At 36.8% G+C, this 25708-nt stretch overlaps 1 protein-coding gene across 1 annotated transcript in view; it reads right to left on the reverse strand.

The window, feature by feature from the left end:
- The window catches only part of A2M (alpha-2-macroglobulin), a gene marked incomplete at its 3' end in the record, with an annotated part of 46777 nt that overhangs the window by 19190 nt on the left and 1879 nt on the right, over window positions 1-25708 (reverse strand). Inside the window, exons 2-22 of the mRNA XM_008589597.1 lie at window positions 24985-25168; window positions 23986-24145; window positions 23789-23841; window positions 22325-22345; window positions 21893-22058; window positions 21357-21441; window positions 19376-19496; window positions 18563-18677; window positions 18301-18410; window positions 16202-16363; window positions 13222-13449; window positions 12976-13036; window positions 11836-11987; window positions 11064-11213; window positions 8309-8476; window positions 7744-7855; window positions 6076-6196; window positions 4295-4523; window positions 3441-3567; window positions 2960-3081; window positions 2255-2306 (exon numbers count right to left, since the gene is read on the reverse strand). Coding sequence (XP_008587819.1) covers window positions 2255-2306; window positions 2960-3081; window positions 3441-3567; window positions 4295-4523; window positions 6076-6196; window positions 7744-7855; window positions 8309-8476; window positions 11064-11213; window positions 11836-11987; window positions 12976-13036; window positions 13222-13449; window positions 16202-16363; window positions 18301-18410; window positions 18563-18677; window positions 19376-19496; window positions 21357-21441; window positions 21893-22058; window positions 22325-22345; window positions 23789-23841; window positions 23986-24145; window positions 24985-25161 — 2692 coding nt within the window. The remainder of the gene's footprint in view (window positions 1-2254; window positions 2307-2959; window positions 3082-3440; window positions 3568-4294; window positions 4524-6075; window positions 6197-7743; window positions 7856-8308; window positions 8477-11063; window positions 11214-11835; window positions 11988-12975; window positions 13037-13221; window positions 13450-16201; window positions 16364-18300; window positions 18411-18562; window positions 18678-19375; window positions 19497-21356; window positions 21442-21892; window positions 22059-22324; window positions 22346-23788; window positions 23842-23985; window positions 24146-24984; window positions 25169-25708) is intronic.

Here is a 25708-nt window from a genome sequence, read left to right on the forward strand (position 1 = left end):
AATTCAATAGTAAGAAAACAAGTAACCCAATTAAAAATAGGTAAGAAACCTGAATAGACATTTCTCAAAAGAAGACATACAAATGGCCCACAGATACATGAAAAATGCTTAACATCACTAATAATTAGGGAAATGCAAGTTAAAGCCACAGTGAGTTATAACCTCACATGGTCAGAATGGCTACTATAAAAAAGACAAAAGATAGTCAGTATTGGAGAGCATGTAAAGAAAAGGGAAGCCCTGTCCACTGTTACTGGGAATGTAAATTAGTACGGTAATTATGGAAAACTGGAGGCTTCTTAAAAGACTAAAAATAGAATTTCCACATGATCTATCAGTCCCACGTCTGGGTATATACTTAAAAGGTTTGACATCAGTCTGCCAAAGACATGTCTGCACTCCCATGTTCATCGCAGCATGATACAATATCCAGGTTATGAAACTATTGACACCTAAGTGTCCATCAATGGATAAATGAGTAGCGACACAGAAGCAGAGAGTGAAACAGTGGTTACAGAGGCTGAGTGGAGGTGATGGCGGTGATGATGGTCAAAGGACACAAAGTCTCAGACAGAAGGAATAAGGTGGTTTTTTTTTGACATCTATTGCACAGTGTGGTAAATATGGCTAATAATAGTGTATTATATATTTTAAACTTGCTAAGAGAATAAATTTCAAATATTCTCAGCACAAAATGATAAATACTTGAGGTGATAAATGTTAATTAACTTGATTTAATTATTCCACATTGTATTCATAAATCCATAACATCACTTTTTACTGTATAAATATATACAATTATAAATTGTCAACTTATAATAAAATTAAATAAATCCCAAAAACCAAACAAAAATACTAATAATATGTATACCACCTGTGACTCAGGAATTTCTCATTTTGGTACCTACCCTAACTACACTTGCATATGTACACAAGGAGAATATTATTAATAATTAATTAATTAACTATTTTTACTAGCAAATAGTTGAAAAACTGATGTGGGAATGGCTAAAAACTGAGCAGAACTGTGCTACATTGATAGTATAGAATTAAAAGCCACTAAAAGGAATGACCTAGGTCTACAATTTTACATGCATATATCTCTGACAGATTACTGATTAGAAAAAAATAAAAGCGAGTTATAGAATAAAACATAATTTATGTAAATCACACATACACAATCACATACACTTACACATATTTGTAAAGGTATATGGATGATCATTGAAGTATTAAAAAATATTACAAAGGGGAATATTAGCTTTTAATACAATTTTTTGAAAAAAGGAATGTATTGTTATATAATTATATAGGTGATTAATAACATGGGTAATTAAACAAATTAATAAATTAATTAAAATAAATTTTAATAAAACTACCTGATGGCTGACCCTGGAAGCATAAGAGATTTAATTGAATTGAAGAACTAACTCAGAAATGGAGAAGTCATTGATAAAAGGATCGAGTGGTGAGCACTAAATTCACTTAAATGTAGAAATAAAGCTAAACAATAGGAAATTATGTTTTTCGAACACACTTTATATGTTAAATCTTGACAATAGAAAAAATATAGTAAATAGAATTTAGTAGATAGAAAAAGGTAAAGAACAGAGGTGTGATGTTGATTTGATGTCAGTTTGGGGTAAGAACATGTTGTCTTGATAAACTTCTTAGTATACTAAATTTCTAGAAATGTTGTTTAGATTAGAAAATCCTCCAACAAGAAAAAGTTATTTCTTTTACTGTAAGCTTCTGCAATGACTGATGGGGCATTAGATACAAAATTAGGTACAGAATTGGCATCAAACAAATATTACTAGGATAATAATGGTAAAGGCCATTACAACTCTTTCTTTGGGAAATAGCATTACCCCATTATCAAAGGCTGTTAGGTAGGAAGAACTCTGAATTCAGCTATCCGTATGTTGTATTACTAATTTTTCAGGGAAATATCCCCTTTGATTCTACCCATTTTCTGCCTACACCCATGCCACACACTGTTGAGAAAGACATTTTGGATTTTGCACAGGTACTGCAAGAGAGCAAGACCAAGAATGCATGAGCTAAGGAGATGCTCCTGGTGAAATTACTCGGCCTCTAAGAACCAATTACTCATTTGTCAAATGTGTTGATAGTAGGGCAGCTCTTCACAGGGAAAGTGTAGGAATAATGCATAAAAGTTCCTGAACTCAAATGTTCTATAAACTTTAGTTAATGTTTTTTTTTTTTTTAAATTAGGATGGCTGACTCTTACCTGAGGGACAAAGCAGGGAGTTGAATGTTGCTTCCTTCTCTAGTCCTTCAGGCTTAGGTGAAAAAAAAGAGAAAAGTTAGAGGTGACACAGAGTAAGGTGACTGTAGCTAACAATAAGATATTGCAATCTAAAAATAACTAGAAGAGAGAATTTGGAATGTTCCTACCACAAAAAAAGTGATAAATGTTTCAGGTGATGGATATGCTACTTACCCTGATTTGATTAAAAAACAGTGTATATATTGAAACATCACATCGTACCCCAAATATATACAATTATTGTGTCAATGAAAAAATGGTAACAATTAAAAGGAAAATTTAGAGATGAGAATGGACTTTCAGGACATGTGTGTTGATAGGGGAACCACAGAGTTCTGGATAGTGAAGAGAAGGATTTGAACTGTATTATATGAACAAATTCTGCAAGTATAAGCAGTATAGAGGAGGCAGGTTGAAGATGAGGAAGGGAGTGAAAAATTAAGAAAATAAAGAGAGAGACAGAGATAGACATGGTGGGCAGGTAGATAGAGAAGAATAATATGGGGAGATATCCATGTATTATCATTATATTATATATATTACTATATATTATTATGGGCCATATATTATTTAGCCTTTCTTACCTAAAAGCTGAAACTCCAAGTGAATTCATTGTTTTTCTTGTGACTACTCAGTGTGACCTGTCAAATGGGCAGGCATACTTACTTCAACCAACAAGGGCTTGACAATTGTGTCTTTCTTTCCATATTCAGGGACCATAGCCACCTCGGTCCCACACAGCTCTTGCGACTCCAGTGCCTCTGCACTTACAGTGAAATTCACATTTCCTGAAAAAAGGGCCAATAGAGATGAGTACCTTCTTCCCCTTCCACCACGCCTCCAAACTCAAGCTTTATAAATGTTTGATATTCTGTAAACTTTCATTTTACAAAAACACGGGAGCAGGAACAGATGCAGCATAAACTAGAGCCTAACGATACTGTGAATTCAAGGTGGAGATGGATGGAGGCGAGGAAGTGGGAATATCTTTCTAGGCTTCCTAGAATGGAAGACAAAAGAATGGGGGATCTTCTCCTGAGGGAGGTAGTGCAGGATACAAGGTATCCACCAGTACATGCCTTGGATATAAGGTACCCACCAACATATACCTTGGGGAGAGAACTGTCTCTAAAAGTCTGTCTCTCACCTAATGACTTTGGAGTTACTTCCCAGGACACAGTCTGCCACCCATTGCCACAGATGCAGTGAGTCTCTTGTCCCTTCTCTACTGGGACCGCTAGGAACGCGGGAGAGGCTTCCAGCTGCACACTGACCTGAAACCATATGTGAGACAAAGAGATTCTGAGTAAAAGGAGATCAGAGGGAGAATGGGTTGGAAATAAAGCGTATTGAGAGTCTGGTTATATTTCAGGTTGCCCAGTATTAAAGCTGACATAACAAAGACCAAGTCCCTTTCGTATATTTAGGTGGATCTGACATCCGAGTCTTAGCATTTTGGGGGTAACCTGCTCTTTCATGTGGTGGGACCAGAGGAGAGGAAAGATTATGCTGCTGCTCTACTTCTGTAGCCTGGAACCTTGACCATTCTCTCAGCTGTCCTAGCAGACTATATGAGATTTATAAAGAGTTGTGGTTTCAGCAGAGGTAAGATGCTTGCAAACAACTTTTAAAATTAAAGTGAGGTTTACTATAATAAATGAGCTATGCAAAGTTAAATAGACGGGAATGTACAGGTTGAAATGTGGCAGAATCTAAGTCGTGAGAATGAAGAATACTGATTTTTGTTGCTCATGTCTGCAATCTTTATAATACGTAAACTACCTAGACTTTGATAAGGGTTAGAACTTGTTTTAAGTTACAATCTGGTATTTGGAAATATCAGCAACTGCAACTAATACAACATATGAGCAATCCTCTGATAGCATTCTTCCTCTAGTGAACACATCTTGTACACAAGAGTTTGTCAGTATTCCCAGGAATGCAATTTTTAATTTACTTGACTGTTACCTTATATTCAATTTAGGAAAGACAAATTCTTACCCGTATGCATTTGGGAAGATAGTTTAACACAGTGGCTTTGAGCGTGAAGGCCTCTCCACGGATCACAGAGTAAGGCATTGTGAGCTCCACAAAGAAGGGCTGGAAGGCTCGAAGAGAGGCAGTGGGAGAAAGACCGAGTCCAGTGTCACTGGACAGGCAGAGGGCCCCTGCCTTCCACTCAGTGATGGTATCTGGGACTGTTACTCCTACTTCAGCCACACCTGATGAGCTGGGGACAGTGACAATGTGAAGAGCAGAAAGTGAGCAGTTAAATAAATCCCTCTAGGAAGAGAACCTCTATAAATGACTCTGTTGTCATGACTTGAGTGTACTCAATAGAAATATCAATAACAGAGAGTGTAATCAGGGCTTGAGATGGGAAAAGTCCTTTTCTTCCAACTCTGACTGTTTTCAATTCTAGTTTATATAAGAATCCCCTATAGACATACACTTGTAGCATAATCTTTTACAGACAATACAGATATAAACTTAACACGTAATTTGAGATTGTCCTTGAACTCTCTTCTCTAAAATACTGTTCCACTGAGGGCTGACATAATTTTTAATTTTGCTACTACCATGCTGCATAATTGGCCTGATTGATTCTATGCTTAACCCAACATTGCTGACCAATGAAGGATCTCTCATAGGTGTTAATCTCTGTGGGCCTTGGTCATATTTAGTTCTCATGCCCATTTTATGAAAATATTAGAAATAATTTTGTGCAAAATTTCTTGGCTCTGATGCAATTAGATTAACAGAATTATTAGTACTTGGATATTGAAAACTTAGCTAACAGCTCCCGGTTTCTCCTTGTAAGGGATGTGTCTAGAGACTTTCCCAGTTGCTTCTTGAGGGTTGGGCTTCTAACTAGCCTGCATTTGGGAGCAGAAGGGGCAGGTACACAATAGACCTTTGGGAGCCTGGAAGGGAGTGTGGACACTTTCCCTGCCTTCTCCTCATGCAACCCACTGGCTTGCTCCAGCCATAAAACCAGGTCTCCAGATTCTCTCTGGAAGGAGTTTGTCCACACGTGGAGGACTGTTGGTGAAAATGTAAATTGGTACAGCCATTTTGAAAAACAGTATGGAGACTCTTCAAAAAATTAAAAATGGAACTACTATGGGACCTAGAAAGTCCTCTTCTGGGTATATACTCAAAAGAAATGAAATCATCACCTCATATATGAGAATGTGCTCCCATATGCATTGCAGCATTATTTACGGTAGCCAAGATATAGAAACAATGTAAGAGTCCATCAGTGGCTGAATGGACAAAGAAACTGTGGCAAACGTATAATGGAATAGTATTCAGCCTTAAAGAGGGAGACCCTGCTATTTATGACAACATGAATGAACTTGGAGGGCATTAGGCTGAGTGAAATAAAGCAGACACAGAATAAAAAATATGACATGATCTCACTCGTATGTGGAATCTAAAAGCAGCAGAACACAGAACAGAAGGTAGAATGGTGGGTGGCAGGGGATAGGGAGATGCAGGTCAAAGTGTACAAAGTTGCAGCTACAGAGTGTACACTGGAAATTTACTAAGACAGCAGATTTTAGGTGCCCTTAGCACACACACACACAAAAGTAACAATGCGAGATGACAGATATGTTAATTTGTTTGATTGTAGTAATCACTTCACTTTGTATATATATATAACAAAACATCATGTTATATATCTTAAATATATACAATAAAAAAAGAAAAATAGTTAAGAATTGAAAATTGTGAGGGATCTATGTTGTTTCATCTCACATATAAAAGAAGTCACTTACTCTACCGCCACCAAGTCCCAGATCCACGTCTCCGGGAAGTACTTTCGTACCGTCTCCATGCGAGGCTCTGAAACAGATGCCTTCAGTGCATCTCCACGGCCTCGTTCCATCATATCTGACTCTATGGTGGGCGAGGGAGAAGACAGGAACAATAAATATACAGATAAAGCTTAGGAGAGATTGCAATGAGTGCTATCCAAGAAATAAATAGGGGGATGAAATAGAAAGGAACCAGGAGAGGGAACTTGGGTAATCAGGGAAAGCTCCTCTGAGGAGGTGAAGTTCTGAAGTATTAGAATAAGTTGGGATTGAGCTGGGGGAAGAGAAGCACAAGCTGAGAATTTAGAGACCTTGGCAGAAAGAGCCTTGGATTGTCTCTGGAGCAGAAATTCTCTCTGGGGTCCTACGTGGCTACGGCCCATTGTGCTAAGTGTATAGAGTGCTAAGACATGGGGTTGGGAGGAAAGCAGGAGACCACGTTTCCAGGGTTGTGTTCCTCTATGGGAGAAAAGAAAAATTGTGACCCAGACATTTAGACAGTGGCTTTGAGAAACAGTTTATAGGAGTAAAGGGATCAAGGATAAAAAAGGCTCTTCACTGCATACTGTATCAGAAGATCAGGGTTAGGTTTTCTCACCCCATTGTCTTTCTGTTAAGGTGCTAGTGTATATTTAACAACCACATCTCTGAAAAAATACCATGCATATACATACTTGCACATACAGAAGTTTACCATTAATCTTACTGATAAAAAATTATAGAATATAATTTATAAATAATAAAAATAGACAATGATCTTCATAGTAAATTTCATATAGTCAGTTGACTCTCCCTGCATGCTTTCCTTGAGTTTTGACACCCTCCTGTCTGTACTCAACTTATCTTCAACCATGATTTGACAATATGACTATGGGACTATAAATAAATGCTATCTTATTATCCGATTGACCAGAGAAGTTACTCACATCATTGACAACTGCATCTGGTTTTAACATAAATATGGCTGATGCTTTAGAGAAGCTGAAGTGTTTCTTGACTTGACTGATGAGAGTATAGTCCTGTTTTGGGAATATTTTCTATTTCTGTTTACACTTATCCTGTGCACGGAAACTTTCTCTTCCCTTTCCAAACTTGCACATTTCCATTTACCAGAAGCAAATTTTTTTCATGACTGACTTCCCTGATTCCTCAATCAGAGGTAATCTTTTTTTTTATTTTGCAGATCTACATTTTTTTTTTTTTTTTTTTTTTTTGGGGCTGGCCAGTATGGGGATCCAAACTCTTGACCTTGGTATATTTGCATATTTCTTTTAGAAATTTTCCAAGTTTTTAATTTTTTATTTTATTATTACACAGTGTAAACATTTTTTGTGGCCCTTTACCAATTTCTCCCTTCCATATGTCTTATAAAACTTTTCACAATCTGCCTTTTATTCTCTCCAGCTTTGCTTATGTGAGTGGCTTGACACAATCAGGAGATGTGGGTTTATATTGCTGATTTGGGTTTGTATTGCTCTGTGACTTTGAGCAATGACTTTGACATATCTGAATCACATGTCCTGTTTTGTTAATATTTATCACATTTTATATTTTTTACAAAAATTCCCTTATTTGGCTCAATACATTAGGCAGTAAACATTTATTATTATTATTATTATTATTTCTTACCTAAATAAGCTACACGATAACTACCAGTTGTCTGTGTTTCACAATGTTGAGGCTGAGAACATACTTTGGGTTTACGAATCTTTGAGTTGGTGAATGCCTTTAAGCCCATACCCTGTAAAGGAAATTATCATCTAATCAATACATATACAGTGTTAAATATATAGACATGCATAATTCTTTTAATTGAATTTGACAAACAATCCAGTTAGCTTAATATTAAATTTTTAATGTTCACATCTGCAGAAGGGACGTTAGTATATTTATAGAGGTAATTTGATTGTTTTTTAAAACTCTTTCAACAGTGATTATTTATATATGTGATATTTATAAGCATCACAAAGCAATTAAGTACAATTAAAAAAGAAAACTTGATTAATAGTTCAAAAGTTTCAGCCTGGTTCTGTAACTTTTGGCAGATCTGCTACTATTAGTGACCTTGGGGAAGTCACTTGATCTTTCTATATCGCATTACCCTCAACTATGATATTAAGGCATTAAATAATTCTTCTATGTATAATACTTTAAAAACCTTAAGAACTGACCATCTGTGATAGAAGGAATTTACCTGTAGGAAGCTATACATGTCTTTTTCATTTGTATTGGATACCGGGGAATACATGATTCCATTAATATAGGCATTATTGAGATTGACACAATCTTCCTTGTCTTCTTCCTGCTGATTTAAACTCTCAGGGAAGCCAGTGAGGTCCTTTACTGGTAGCAGGTTATAAACCTGTACAAATGCAAAGGATAAAAGGGTATTTGTGGTTTATTTTTTTTAAGTTCAAGGAGAAAAGGATAAGAATAATCACTATCAGTCTTTGTTCGAGTGCTCTCATTGCTTTGATAATTATTATAGTGAGGGTACACACAATCTTCTCTAAACACTATTTTCATTTTGAAGATGTTTAAAAATTTTAGGAAAAAATAAAAACACTCTCATTTAAGTACGCAAGGGTCATAATACTTTGTTACACAGTTCAGAAGAAAACATTAGACCCCAAAGTAGAATGAAATAAAACTGTATTGATGAAATTGACATTATACAAAGCTTCATGACAACAAAATGAAATGATAGTTTTGTCTGTACCTTGCAGTTATCAAAGGTCTCAGCATATAACAAAATCAATGGACACACAGGCACATAAATAAGTGTATGAGGATACTTCAAAAAAGTTTGTGGGGGCCGGCCCGGTGGCGCACTGGATAAGTGCGCCGCTTGGGAAGCGCAGCGGCGCTCCTGCCGGAGGGTTCGGATCCCACATGCAGACCGGTTCGCGCTCGCTGGCTGAGCGAGGCGCGGGAGCGACACCGAGGGTTGCGATCCCGTTGCCGGTCCCCGGTCCGGTACGGGGGCAACACTGAGGGTTGTGATCCGTTGCCGGACACGGAAAAAGACAAAAAAACCCAAAAACCAAAAAAGTTTGTGGAGAAATAGAGTTGAATGACGATACAAATCTTTCCACGGACTCTTTGAAGTACCCTTGTGTAGATGTCCTCTACACAGGACAAGATACCATTTTCTTAGGTATTATTTATAGAAACAAAATGCTCCAGATCTTTATGTAATACCTAAGATTAACTAAAATATTAAAAATGATGCTCTCGAACCTTTGAAGGGAAGGAATAAGAAAGACATAAGAATGCTGATAGGTGCATTATATTATCTTCATAAAAAATTTTAATTAGTTGACAAGAACAGATTAGCAAATTGAATAGTGTGATTAAATTAGACACTTTCTGAAAGGTGGCTCTGTCTCAACATTCCCCATTTTCCCTCCCTGATTTATTTTTCTCCAAAGCATATTATATAATTATTGCCTGTCTCATTTATGAGAATGTAAGTTCCGTGAGACACGGATTTTTATCTTTCCAGTAGTTCACTACTAGATTCTCAGCACTTGGTATAGTGCCTAGAACACAGTATACATTAAATAAATACCCTAGGAGCAAAGTATTTCACTTGTAAAACACCAATAAAGGATTGAGAGGAACCAGTGTTCTAACCAGTGTTAGTCTGCTTCTAAATACCTGAAAGCTTCTGCTTTATTACTAATAAATTAAACGTGATTGTTTGCCTTATTTATAATTAAAAACCCTTTGACTATAAATTATTTTAACTATAAAATTATGTTATACAAATGCAAAACATTAACATTACTTCTTCATTTATCCTTTTTCTCTCACTACTGAAATGCACTTAATGCTTCTTTTAGAAGTATTTTAATATTTTCAACTAAAATTCCATCAGAAAGACCAAAAAGTAAGAATTTTTAAAAATAAATTTCTATTTTGAGGAAGTAAAAATATAAAATTTCCCTTTATAAAATTTTGATAGTAGAAAAAACTTCAGTAACAGGTATTCAAATTGGCCTCATTTGAAAATTTGAAGATATGAGCAAACTACTATTTGTACATGTTGTTAAGGAGGTTCCTGTTGTTCCACTCCAGCATACCCTTCTGCTATTTCTTCTATTAACCCCATATTTTAAAAGATTTTATTTATCAAGACAGTTATCATATAGTAATTCATTTTTCCTAATTTTTACTCATCAGAGACCATACATAACTTCCTTCAGAAATGATGCTGAGCTTGGGACATCCATTATTTCAATTGATATAATTCTTATGAAAATAAAAACTTGATATATCATTTAGCTTGTGCAGTCTTAGTGCAAGAAAATTTATCACTTCTGTTAAGCTTGTTGAAATGTTAAAACTGTCTTGAAAACTTCTATTTTTGGTTTCATGGAGCTCTGGGATTTCAGGGACTTTGGATTGTACATGGTTTCCTTTACATTTTGTCTATATAATTTAAGAATGACTTCCCTTCACCTCTCTTATAGCATTTTCACAGTCTGCCTTGTATTCTCTCCAGCTTGGGGTATACGGGTGTCTTAACACAATCAGAAGACTTGGGTTTGTATTGCTATGTGACTTTGAACAAGGATCTTAATTAATATATCTGAATCACAAGTCTTTTTTTTGTTAATTTTTTATCACATTTTATCTTTGAAAAAATGTTTTTATTTGGTTCAATATACCATATTAGGCAGTACATTTTAATTGTTTTTAACTTGCAAAACCTGGTAATCTCTCTCTCTCTCTCAATGTATATATATGTATATATTTATATTTATATTTTACTATAAAATATATAATATCTTCCTTGCCAAAGAAAACACATGCAAAAGAGCTCAAAACTGTTAACTTGTAGATAAATATAATTTTAATAGATATTATCCTACTCAGATAGGCATTTCTCCTCATTTTGAGCCCCTCGTGGCCGTTTCTGATCCTTGAAGCTGTTGGGAACTCACCGAGGACGGGGAGAGCTCAGCCTCAGGCCTCAAGAGCAGCACACTCTGGTCCACGGCACGGAGAGCACAGAGGGACTGAGGAGAAGCTGCGATTCGCAGGTGGGCGTGGGAGGCTGGAAGACTTTGTGCTGGACTGAAGCTCAAATCCACCTATGCAATTGGGGAAAAAAGTCAGGAAACAAATTTCCTGATTTAAACATGCATTCATGCATGTTTCCTGAGTGTTTTTTTCCATTTAATAAATAACCACTTTGACTTTGTGGTGGTAGGCATTGTGTCAGTCTGGGGCTTTTTGTCTCCTATGCTTCACTTGGAATCTCAAGAATCAGTTGAGCCATTATAATGATTTCTAATTATTCTTACAAATTACTAACTTCGAGATGCCAGTTTTTGCCCTTGGTACACAGTGAGGTGTTCGTTAACTTTGATTGGAAATGTGAGGTGTTTAGGTGCTTTTGCATTTTTCTTTTGGTTCTTTAGTTGTCTTAAAAACTTGCTTGCATATTTCCCAACATTTCATTACAGAAGAAGGGAACAAAGTACTTTGAACTGGGTCGCATGGTAGGAGACAATGCAGTAGGAGAACTTGAGAATTTTGCACTAGAAGCCAAGGGACATGGCTTCTTAGTGTGACTCTGTCATTACTTTGCTGAAAGTCTCTGGGGAATTTGTTTAACCCTTTTGGCCCCAATGCTCACATATATAAAATAATTGATAATGATGCTAACTTCTAGTTTTAAATGTTGAAAATTTTATAATATAAAGCACCCACCTTGTTGGCCAGACAATTTTCAACCTCATATTTTTCAGAATCTGCAATCACTTCCCCGTCAGGTAAAATGGCATAGATGAGCAATCGTGCAATGGGAGAAATGTCTGACTTCACAGGAACTGACACAGGAAAATGGCCTTTCACTGGAGCATGGAGAGGATGAGAGGAAGTGAGCATGGGTTAGACATCTCCCCAGGGCTGAGATGAAATTGTTCTCTTGCACGTAGCCATGTTAGAAGCCTGGTCTGCAGCCATGCCCCGCTGACATCCACAACCAGCCTAGAGACAACCACTGAGCTGCCACAGCAAATTCCCCAGGCTCCTGAGCCAGGGCAGTGGGGGACTGATAGCCTGAGCCATGGCCCCCGTGACATCTGCAACCAGCCCTCTCACCTCTATTTCTCCTTAAGATGAACACTATGCTCCTTTCGAAGTTATTTTTTGATGCCTATGTAGATTCTTTGGAGGTTAAGGTAGATTCTTTGGAGGTTAAGGTAGATTCTTACAGAGATTGAACTTCTGTAAGTCTACCAGGGTGTTGTTGTGTTGCTATGAGGAGATAACGAAAGAGCAGTTGACTAATAGTTTTCTAGTAAGTCATCTTTTACACTCCATTAGGAGAAACCTTCAAAGGTTTATATCATTTCATATTTGTTCATGGGGAGAGTCCAATTCCATGGTGAAAGTACCCAACTTAACTCTTCATAAACCACAGCTATCTTCAATGGGGATATAAAATATTTTTAAAGATATAAGTGACTCAGCACAAGACCTGGCACATAGAAAGCGTCTCTAAATTTTACCTCCTCCTCATTCTCTAAAACAATTCTGAAATGTCTCTCATTTTGAGAAGATGGACCAAGAATACTTATGGTTTGAAAATTTGGAATAAGCATAGATTATACACAACAACATCAACATTTTAAATAATCTAAACCAAATACGCCAAAGAATAAGAAAACAAATATTTAATTAAGGGTAAAGAGAAGAAATACTATTGCTTTTCTCTCCCTCAACTCCCTCTGTATTGTGATTAGATAGAAATGCTCTTTAGTTTTAAGTGTTGCTGGTATTTCTATAGGGTAAGGTTGAATGTGTCAGAGTGGGGCAGCTACGAGGAGACATGGGAATACGTACTGTCCCCCTGCTCCACAGGAAGGATGTGAGTCCCCTCTCGGACAATGCCTCCCTTTGCCATTATCTGCAAAAAAGGAAATAAAAAGGAATTTAATTTGCCTGACAGAGATCTTACTCCAGTCACGCGTTCGATATGCTTGGTTTATTGAGCCCCTGCTGGCAATAATTAGCCCGAAGAGAAGTCAAACTTTGAAAAGAAACATGGATCAGAACTCACAGTACAGTCAACACAGTGACCTCCCTTCTCACCAGATAGTAAAAGACAAGCTCCTCCAGTTCCTTCAGGACCTGTCCGTTCAGACTGTAATGTGCCTGCAGCGTCCGAGTCTGGCCACAGGGCAGCTGGCCAGGCACAGGCTCCAGGTGGACAAAGCTCTTGCTTGGGGAGAACACGAGGTAAGCAGTGTGGTGTGCTTCCTCATTCTCTTCTGTCAGCCACTGGTAGCCGTAACAGGAATGATGATCCTTGTGTCTTCCCTAACAAATTAGAAAAACAAAATGATTTCATAAATTATATATCATAAGGAATTAATGTTCTCACAAAACTGCTTAAGTCTACTGTCCTACCTTAACCAGTGGCTAGAGATCTTTCACTCCACAGTAAAAAGTATGAAAAGGGCACCTTATTTTGTCCATGTGTATCAAATGCAGGCATGGTTGGTGCCTTTACACTGCATAGGCTCCTGGGGCTGGTATTTATATTTCTGAAGGGCATGAAAGGAGGCATCCTTTGCTCTGATTTAGCTTGCTTGAAATCTCTTTGGCTACTTCGCCCATGCAGACAGAGCCACTGGAGCTATGAAACCTCACTGAGGAGGGTAAATAAATAATCTCCAGAAATGGAAAAACTGTGCTTCAGAAAGTAGCTGCCTCTTTTATGATGGGTTTCAAATGGGTATTAGGAATAAATAAAACATTGCAACCTCAGGGGTCTGAGAAAACTTTATGTACAAAACATTGGTTCAAGAGTTGAGTTGGTGAATTAGCTGAAGTCTACCTCTCCTGGGCTATCTTAGGCTGATTCTTTTTAATGCTTCCTTTTGTTCTGGATTCTTATACCTCGTAGGTCCTATCTGGGTTGTATTTCTAACTTTTCTCCATGTTCAAGTTGTTCCTTAGCTCTTGCCAGTTTCCCCTATCCTCATTCACAGCTCCCAAGTAGCATGAGTGAATCCTTGTGCCAGCAAAATACTTTGTTTTTACCTCCACATATGTTCTAGTGACAGCATATATACATAAAACCATCAAAAAAGAGGGAGCATTTAAAAATAGTATTTTCATTGTCAGGACTAGCACAGTGCCAGGCACATAGCACTCAAGACACTTCTTGATTGATGATAAATGAATAAATGTTTAAGTTTGAGTTATTAGAACTATGGACTTTTATACCAATAAAATATGCTCTTTATTCTTTCCTCTTACCAACATGAAAACACTTAAGAGGTAGGAGTTTTCCATCACTATCATTATGTAATATATATTGCCTACCCATATATTTATCAACATATGCCTACATTTCTATTGATGAATTGAGGACAGTGTGGTATACAAAACAAGTTATATGTGTATGAATAGGCCATCTGGAGAAAATTAGAATAGCAGGACAAAAAGTAAGACAGTAATTTATGCAGTGTATATTTTTGAAACTAAATGTAATTGTGTTAAAATGGGCTTTTATAGTAAAATACGTATTAGTCAAAGGGCACTTACTAAGTGCTTTAACCTGTATTATTTCACTCAATCCTCACTATCACCTCGAGCGTTAGGTATTAAATATTGCACCCATTTTACAGATAAGAAAATGAAGTACAGAGGTTTTAGTTATTTGCCCTTAATATACGGTTGGGTCATTATTTTCAACCAGTTTTTCTGATTCTGATTCTGGAAACCACACTTTCTTTTATTTTCTGATTTTTTTGTTTGTCCCATTAGCTATTTAGAAGTATATTTATTCACTTACAAACAGATGGGAATTTTTAGATATGTTTGTCTTTGATTTCTAGATTAATTGCATTGAGGTCAGAAAACATTTCTGTATGATTTAACTGTTGAAATTTGTTGGAACTTGATTTATGGCCCTGTGTATGAAACATTTTTGTAAATGTAGTTTTTGAAAATACACTTGTAAAGAATGTGTATCTTCAATCATCGAATATAGCTTGTGTGTCTATTAGATCAAATTTCTGAGTTTGTTTCTCCTTGAAGTTCTATCAGTTTTTGCTTTCTAGTTTTGATATCATGTTATCAGATATATACAAATTTGGAATCATTTTATCTTACTGATAAGTTGAATCTTTATATTTATATTTTGTTTTGAGTCATGTTTTTTTCCTTAAGGTTTAGTTTTTTAATTTATTTTTTTATTTATCATTATACAATGTGGTTGATTTTCATGGCCCTTTACCAATTGTAATTGTGGTAAAAAACATACAAAATAAAATTTACCATCTTCACCATTTTTTAGTGTACAGTCCAGTAGTGTTAAGTGTATCTGTTGATCTCTAGAACTTTTCATTTTGCAAAACTAAACCTCTACACCCAGTAAACAGCAATTTCCCATTTCTCCCTCTCCTAGCACCTGGAAACCACTATTGCATTTTCTGTTTCTATGACTTTGACTACTTTAGAAACCTCATATAAGTGGAAGCGTACTGTATTTGTCTTTTGTTATTTCACTTAGCATAATGTCCTCAAGTCTCATCCATGTTGTGGCATGTGATAGAATCTCCTTTCTTTTTAAGGCTGAATACTATTCCATTGTGTACACACACACACACACACACACACACACCATATTTGGTTTATTCATTCATCCATTGATGGAAATCAGGGTAGCTTCCACCTCTTGGTTGTTACAAATAGTGACACTATGAACATGGGTGTGCACATATCTCTTAGAGACTCTGATTTCAATTCATTTGTTATATACATATACCTGGAAGTAAGATTGCTGTATCATATGTTAATTCTATTATTTTCTTTTTTGAGGAACTGCCATAGTTTTCCATAGTAGCTGTACCATTTTATGTTCCTACAATGTCGCTAAAGTGGAACCTGTACGTTAACCATAATATACGGCCTCCTTTTCATAAATTTCCGTAAATTGGCTTCTAGTTTCTAGTTTTTTCCCTCTAAAGGACTAAACACAATTTGAAAGTTCATCACTTTTAGGTTGCAACCTTATTTTCAAGGCTATTTTATGTCCTTGGTAACTTCCTTCCAAACTTACTCTAACGGTGAGAGAGGTGCCCGTGACACTCGTGGTGTTGATGGAGAACTGCACCAAGCCATGCTCGTCAGTGGTAGCATTGGAGTGATAGTTAGCTGCATCAGCTGTGATGAAGATCATTTTATTCGGCATAGGGGTGCCTTTCCCATCCACTAGGCGCACCTGAAGATTAAAAACTGTGGATAAGTTATATGGACAATAACCAATAGGCACCAAACATATTCACTTTATCATGAATATTTTTTAAGTGCCTCTTATATGTTGAACACGGTTCCAGGCATTGGGGATATAGCAGTGAACAAGTCAAAGTTCCTTCCATGACAGAGGTTACCACTTACTAAAAAAGATAGATGTCAAAAAAGTATATAAATAATTTACACTTATTTAGTAGTAAACATTCCTAAGAGAAAAATAAATCAATGTGAAGGGATTGCAAATGATAGGGATAATAATAAGGCTGATCAGAAAAATGTACTCTGGATATTTTGGAAATGCTATGTATTATATATAATTCCTGGAGAGTCACAGACCACAAGAGTAATATAGCGATAAACATTTTTAATTCCTTACTTAGCCAAATTTAGCTGAGTCCCAAACACTTATTTTGTGCTAGGCCATTAACTTTGTAAGGATCAGTGTTCTAAAATGTCATAAGTGCACAAGTAAGCAATTGTTAACACATTGTCTTGTGTGGTTCTCTAGCTGTTTTACACATGGTGTCTGCTTCTCAACCTAGATCTTCAACCTTTTGGAAGGTAGGCAGATTTTATGACTCACTTCCCATGTGAAAAATGTGAAATGAGAAGAGGCACACAGTATTAAATAAGTCCCTAAAGGCAAATTACCACTAACATGGAACTCAGCAGGTGAGTAGCCCAGTTCAGACTGTTGAGATGGTGACTCTTTTTTCAGGTTTGTAGGCATGATGGTCTGACTTGGATCAGTGTTTCTAAGTTTGCCAGTGAAATGCTGGTTGCACGTACAAAGACAAGAATAGGCACAAAATCCTGATTCTTTCTCTTCTAGTGAGAGACTCTTATGACAAGTAGGATAGTTATTCAGCAGCACTAAAGTATAAAAGGTATGATATGCCTCTGAGAAATTTAAAAGTAGACTGTACTTTCATTTTTAGGAAGCGGCCAAGGTTTCTGAATACGTTTTGCTGTCATAACATAAGCTAATTTTCTAGAATGTACTCCACTTTGTTGAGTCTTGTTTCTCTGTCTTTTATACCATATATAGCTTAAATCCTGTCTCATTTCCATTAAGAACATGATATGTAGTAATTATGCATTGAGGTATATGCAACTATTACCTCGAATTTCTGGAGTCAGACAATCCATGTGCTGACAATAGAAGAATCACAATAGAAGATTTTTTTTTTTTTTGTAAATCTGTGAGAAAATTTATAATTTTAAGATCTGGGAACACTAAACAGCAATATTTTACCCTTATGCTTACTTTTAAAAAATATAATTGTTATTATAGAAAATTAATATAAATATAATATCCATGAAAGAAACACTACATATAGTAAAATCTTTAATACTTCAAAATAAAAATTAAAACCACCTACCTACCCATTTCCATACAAGTTAGTGTTAGAAGGACAATGTAATTGGTCACCATGAACTTTGAGATTCTTGTTAAAAAAAGTCATAAAAACCTGAGACTGCCTGGTAAACCATGAAAAAGAGATTGAGTGATATACAATGCTGTTCCAAAAGTGAGAAAAAATTTTTACTAATTTTGATAGGGCTTTAGAATGACTTTATAGATTTCATATACATATTTACAGAGGAATCTATTCTTATAAGGTTTTATACATTTAGTTATATTAATCAAACTTTGGTATATTTTACACCTTTGGTTATGTTAACTGATAACATTAAACACCTATGTTTTAGAGCTGGCTGGTTAGCTCAGTTGGTTAGAGCGCAGCCTTACAACAACCAGGTCACGGGTTCAGATCCCCATACCAGCCAGCCACAAAATAAGTAAATAAATAAACAGCTATTGTTTTAATAACAGAAACCATACCTATTCTGCTAATTAGGTGACAGTACCCAGCTTGACTAGTGAGTTGTAAAATACTCCACCTGCCCACAGAATGGGATCCCTTGTCTAAAGTAGGAGTCCACTTTCACAAACGAGAGTTTGGTTATGGTTCTTGTGATTTCAGTCGATGCGCTTCCAGTTAATTCTACCGCTGTAAAAGAAAAAGAAAAAAATAAATTCATTCTTGAAAAGATGATGTCCCTGAACTTCTTATATTACCTCCTCCCTTACAATTCATAATTTGGGTGGAACAATAAATCAGTGTCCACTGTTTCTTCTCCCATATCCAGGTGGTACACAAACCTGTTCCTTCTTCTTGGATCTTGGCCTCCACTTCAAGTTTCATTTCATATCCTTGCCTCTTCAGCTGGAAGATGTTGGTTTTTACTTGCTGAGAGAAGCAGCCATGGTTGTTTAGCTAAGAGGAGAGAAAATAAAATACGAAACCTAATGCATATTAGACTGGACAGTTACTCTGGTGGGATTTTTTTGAGACAACATTATCTAGGCATTTTCTATGATAAGGACACAATAAATATTCTCTAGGGACTAATGAGTACTACAATTCAAAATAATATCTTGTGTATAGTTGACTGGTATATTCCTTATTATCTAAAATTCTCTAGAGAGAATGAGATAGAAATGCCTTAAATTTTGGGGGGTAATCTTACTTTTCACCAAAGTCTGGTTCCTCCTCCTGTAAAATAGAACTGTGGCTTGCAGCAGCTGCTCATCTGGGAACTGTGTTCCTATGTCCCTGGCATCTAGGTGGGGCTATGTGTTAGGCTCTTGCTCATAGAAAGAAAACTGAATTGACACCCATCCCAGCCAAGGCAGGTAAGGAGGTATGTTTTTTCTCTTTCCTTCCTAGAAGTAGATACCCAAGGAGGCTTTGGATGGCTCAACTTCTATCATTTTGGAACATCCACAAAGGCCAAATACAAGACACAAATAATTCTTATTGTGCTCATTCGCTGATTTTTTAAAAAATTACAGTAGCTAGCATGGAATTCTCTTCCATATAGTTCTCTTTCTGAGTTAGCACCATGTTGCAACTCACAGCCTGCCAACAATGCCTTTCTTGTTAATTCCTAGAAGGAACAGTTTTCACTCCACCTGTTGACTGAATTTCTCACAGGAAGCCTGTGACTCTTCACCAAAGCAGTTGGAAGGGTTACCAAACTTCCTGCAAACCTTCACGGTCACATGTCCTGGGACAGGTTTCCCATATGTGTATCTGTCATGAGAACATTGTCAAATGAATCAAAGGAGACACTGAACCTCCCCATTTTCTACCTATTTATATTTCCCCCTTAGCTACAGTAGAGTCACTCTCTGTAGGGCTCATGCAGTACTGAAGGCAAGTGAACTGAGTCACAACTCTTCTCTTTTAGGAATCTCCAGTATAAATGAAATATTGCCATTTGCAACAACATGGATGGACCTTGAGAGAATTATATTAAGTGAAACGAGTCAGGCACAGAAAGAGAAATACCACATGTTCTCACTTATTGGTGAGAGCTAAAAATTAATAAATAAATTCACACACACACACACACACACAATCTGGGGGGGGGGAAGAAGATATAACAACTACAATTACTTGAAGTTGATACGACAAGCAAACAGAAAAGACATTGTTGGGTGGGAGGGAGGAGAGGGAGGAGGGAGGGAGGTTTTGGTAAGGGGCCACAATAATCAACCACATTGTATATCGACAAAATAAAATTAAAAAAAAAAGAGAAATCTCCAGTATAACAAGCTGAAATTTAGTACATTCTTCTTTTATTAAGTTTTTTTCTTGATTTTTTTCTTTTCAATTTCATCTTTAAAAATGTCTTGTGTATTACAAAATCTAAACCTATTCTTAAAAGAAAAAAACAGTAGTAGCAAACAAAACAAAACAAAGCAAAACAAGAAACCAAAAGAAGAAATGAATGCCCTCATGCTTGTCTGGTAATAAAAACTATTAATAACTATTAATATGACGATGTCTCTCCTTCCATCAACTTCTTTCCATGTGCAGCCTCTCTATTTACATCAAATTTTACTTGTTTGCTTTTTTACTAAAATAGGGCTGTGCCATAAATATGTCATAAACGATTGCTATATTTTCAAAGCATTTACTTCCTTTCCTGTTTGAATCCTTTATATCTGGATTTGTAGGAGCATTGGCTCACCAGTTATGTGTGACCAAGAACTTGGTGGCCATTACTCTGACACAGTGCTGGGGCAGAAGCCTAGGTGATTAGTAGGTGCATTACATATATGGTCTTTAGGCAGGACTGGATTTTTCACTCTGCCTGCTCTAATGCTAGTGCTACTACTGGGCTACCAGAGGTGGGAGCATAAGATCCAGAAAACACAAATTTTCAAGGGTAAAAGGGACCATACTGAGAGTCTCCTCAGTAAAAACGGCAGTGCGGAGAGATATGTGACATGCCATACGTAGACCAACGAGTTAAATGAGATTTCGGTTATATGCCTATCACTACAAAGTTTGAATCTGAGCTATTTTTCCACTTATGCATGCAAAGTTGGGTAAATGATCTGTTGAGAATTGAATTCTCCTATAACGATATGCTGATTATCTCTCTTATATATGTTTGGATACTTCTGGTTAAGAGAAAGCTATGACCCTTCAACACTATCCTGCTTTTTGTTGTCTTTGTTTGTTTTTTTTGGTGTGTGCCAGAATCAATACTGGTAGCACAGCCTCTCTAGAAGTAGTTAGTTATGCAGATAGCAACATGAAAGAAAATAAAAAGGAAAAATAGGAAAGCAACAGAACATTCTAGAGATGGGAATGCTTGCCAAATATTTGAAGTGTTTGTGTTGCCACTTCTCCTTTAGAAACTAGCCAAAATACCGCAAAGGGTGAGTCTCGTAAATAATTGACTGCACGTTATCAAATGGCTAGAAGAGAGAAGACCAACTGTCCACATCACAAAGAAATGCTTAAGTTTTTAAATGATGAATATGCTAATTATCCTGATTTGGTTATTATTGAAATATAACTCTCTACCCCATAAATATGTATAATCAATATGTTTTAATAAAAATATTCCTCTTAAATGATTTAAAAAAATCAACTTACAGGCCACACACTGACACGTTAATCTCTTCTTCCAAGATAGTGATTATCTTTGGCACTGTTACTTGCACTTCAAACTTGGGAAGCACTGTTGATTGGTGATAAAGGAGGTTAGTGATTGGTTTTCAACTTTCGGGGCATTAATATTTTCAGATTGTCTGTAACAGCTCCCTCATAGTACTTTAGGGCTGTGAAAAGGTAGCTCTACTCTCCAATATGTCCATATCCACCTTTCTCTGAAATGGAGATTTTTGTTGAGGGACTATGACGGATCCCTGCAACCCTAGTGAATTTTAGAAGGCTCTACTATAACGAAGATGTTTTACATTTTGGGGGCATTAAACATTGCTACAAAATAAGCAAGCCATACGAAGTCCTATTCACAAATCATAGATGTCTTCATTGGACTTTGATACAACTAGTTCTGCTCCAAGCCCAATATCACCCATGGGAAAAGGAAGGGCTCCAAATGAGCTCAGATTCTGAGCCCTAGAACTTTAAATATGAAAAAAAGTTCCAAGGTTTTCCCTGATCCATACCAAATTCCTGCACGGTGAAGGGGTGCTCTGTCCTTCCTGATTCCCTCTGCACCACCACCTTGTAGGAACCCTGAAAGGGCTCTGATGACAGAGGAAAGGACAGTTGCTTCAGGCCACTCTCTAACTTGAGATTCTGCCATTGTGTGATGCGATTTCTTTTGGGGTCCTGTGGATAAATTCATTATAACTTACAAATGCACCCAGAGCATTAGAGACAATAAATTAATCTTTGGGCACTCCTATGTTATTCACAAAGAGGACAAATAGAGTGGTGGGAAGGGGAGATGAGTTGTAACCATCGAACCCTACGTGCATTTGAAGTTTTCTCCCTAATGACAAATATCTGGGATATTTTAAGAACCTCTCAAATAAGAACATTTTCCCTAAATGTACTGCTTTCCTTTTAATTATGGTATGTTTCATGTTACTTACCTCAACATATACCAGTGGAATCTGAAAGACAAAAGAGAAAGAAAGGAGCTTATAATTGTTCGAAACTATTCTAAATAGTTTTGATTTATAAGCAAAACAGCTTTATGTAAACTAATTCTTAACAGGAAGATTCCAGGTTAAATTTTACAGAACTTTTAATTAATCCATTTTAAGCATTTAATAAATAATGTTAAGAACTTACTAGATCATCAGCAACAAATATATACATGCACTTCCATTCATTAGAAATGGGATATACTAACATTACTTAAGTGCTTATAGCATTCCAGAGAAGAACATTCCTTTGCTATGCAATTTTACAGATTAAGATATAAACACCTGTGGAAATAACCTATGGAAATAGTCATGTTCAGATCCAATTATTAAGATTCATCATAGAACTCTTAGGTAGTTCTAAGAATGAGGAGGAGTGGGAATAGCTCCTCTACTACCAATGTTTATTCATCTTTAATAACTAATACTCATTAAGTGCCTACTCATATGCTCTGTATGTAAGTTCTGAGAATAAAGCAATGCACAAAAGAACAATATGTCTGTTCTCATGAAAGTTACATTCTAATAGAAATGGACAGATAAGTCAAAACCCCCTCATATATATGAGATTTATGTATCTCAGGGGATAGTAAGTGCCATGAAGAAAAATAAAGCAGGTTTAAGCTGACAGTGATGGATGTGGTGTTTGATTTTTAGGTTGAGGAGTGAAATTAGAAACTGGGAAACCAGTTTTCAAGGTTCTTGCAGTGATCTTGTTTAGAGATGATATTGGCCAGTACTAGGTTGTAACAATTCAGGTGGTAAGAAGTAGTCTGGATATATTTTAAGTTGACATGACTTTCTGGTAAAGTGGATGTGGGTGTGAAAGAAAGAGAAGCAAGGATTGGACCATAATCTTTTGCTTTAGGAGCTAGAAAGCAATTGCCTCTGATAGAGCTAATAAAATGTACTGGAGAAGCAGATGTAGGAAAGAAAAGTGAAGATTTGATTTGATAACTGCATTGCAACAGACAGCAGTGTTTCTTATTGCAAATATGGCTTAGTACGGAGGAACAGATAATTACTCTCTTCCTACATAGCAGAGGTTCTGGTAAGTGTGTGCAGGAAAAGTCTAAATCTCTGAGAAGTTACTTGAACATGGGCTTTTGATGGTTTATCTGTGTCTATTATTTAATGTATCTTTCTAATTTTCCCAATTGAGAACTACCAAAAGAATAAGTTTAATTGTGTGACAACTGAGTACCAGTACCAAGACAGGAAGAATTACCTACTCTCTTTACTGGGAATAATGTTTTAAATTAGAATCATGTGTTATTATTACAGTGCCAGAAATTACTGTTAATAATACCAGATTCTTCCTCTCTGTGGTCCTTCCTCCAATGCCCAAAACAGACTCCCAGACTGTTTATATAGATAATAATGATTTTATGTAGATAAAAGGAGACTCACCAAATCATTCAGGGGGTGAAAATTTTCATCCAATGAGACAACACGAAATTTTACTGAAACAGAAATATTTTTCCATGAGCCCCCAAAACTCTTAACTCGGCCTACAGGCTGGTAAGACAAACTATTAAGGAACCCGGCTTATAGGTAGTTTGGGGAATATGCAGGGGAAATTGTCCAGACCGTAGCCCTCTTCATACCCGTCTGCTCTGGTTTGTAGATGGGTTTGTCTGTCTGGACAAAGACCAGACTCTCTTCGTTTTTAACCATCACCGTGGTTCGCCTCTTGAATTCTTGGGTTGGTCCTTTCACTTGGATGGTGAGGAACATTACCTCCTGATTGGGTGATGACCTTGGGACCTGAAATATAGAAGTGATCCTGAGAACCCACTGGGTCTCCCAGGTCTCCTCCCCTATTCTCTGTTCTACTCCTTCCTAAGATCTTGCCCTTTCTACTTAATTTCACTCCTTCATTTTCATTTGGGAAAGTAGGCACGGACAGAAATTACTTCTGCCGTTTAACAAATGGGAAGACAGAACACAAAATAGAGGAAAATACATCAGTTAGAGAGGTTATAACAGACATATTTTGGTACACCTCAGACAATACAGTCCTGATTCAATTATACACTGATCTGTACCAAGCTGATGTTATAAGGGCATGGAAGAAGCATGTCTTAAGGCTATGAAAAAAATTAGAATATTTTATTGATACTAGGCTGTAAGCATCCCATAAACAGGAAACTCTAAAGAGAATTGGGCATTTGCATGGAGTAATTTCTACGACTTTTTTTCTTAGAAAGAGTGTGAATTGATGTGTTCCTGTCAGTCCACTACTAGTGGCTCATGTTGAACCTTGACCTAATTTGCTTTATCAATGTTTTTTTCCATTTTAATTTTAAGGAAAAGTCACATTTTCCCTTTGTCTAGTGCATATAGTGCGTACTGTTGTTTTTTTTCCTTCTGGTTAATAGGATTTCTCATTGATCACTAAGTTGATTTTTAACATATCCATAAATGTTTGTCTTCCATGGTTGGAAATTCTTGCATTACTTCTTAATTTCTACTCTTAGTTGCTATATTTAGATTCCTTCCTGAAGTACTTACCAGCTTCCTAAAACCTTATCTTGACTGAATACTAGATCCCGACGGCCCTGACCACTAGAACTGAGTATATTCAGTGGAGCAGCCACACTCACAGTGAAGGAGACGCAGCGGAATAAATCCTGCTCCACCACCAGGTCAGCGAAGAGGCTCCTGTTCCCCCTGACAGACTCCAAGGATGCGCTTACGGTCACTGTCTCATTCAGGTGGCTCAGAAGGAGGCAGCCCTTCTCAGGGGTCTCAGTGTGCAGCAGGGAGGGGACCAGCACCATATACTGCCTGGGAGGGGGGGCGTCCAGTTCAAGGAAAGTGGAGGAGAGACGTTGCTATCAACAGCGCTGTTTGCCACTCCAACTCTTGTTACCATCATTTGCTGTACACCGAAAAAGGTGCACTGGTGTGCACGGAGCTCTGCTGTTGAATGGCTTGCAAGGGGGTTACTTTCCCTTTCTGTCATATGCCATGGCAGTGAACAGTTTACTCGAGATGGGCCTTAAACAGACTAAAATTTGTAAGCATACCTTACTACAAGGAACATCAATATGTGAGCATCTGGATTCAAATAAAAATATTTGGTAGTTACATTTATTCACTTTATAAATCTATTTTACCTTAGGATTGCTGTAAAAACGAGCAAGCTCTCAGGCATGTGGGCACTACAAAAGCCAATCAAAGTACACAACTTTCCTTAAAAAACAAGCAAACAAACAAAAATATACATATAGATGCATATACATATGTGTATATATATCACCCAGTATATGAGGGTACTTAAAAAGTTTGTGGAAAAACAAAAGATAGTGTGAATCTTTCCATGAC

Source organism: Galeopterus variegatus, unplaced genomic scaffold, assembly GCF_000696425.1.
Source record: "Galeopterus variegatus unplaced genomic scaffold, G_variegatus-3.0.2 Scaffold5545, whole genome shotgun sequence".
In the NCBI taxonomy this organism is placed as follows: Eukaryota; Metazoa; Chordata; class Mammalia; order Dermoptera; family Cynocephalidae; genus Galeopterus; species Galeopterus variegatus.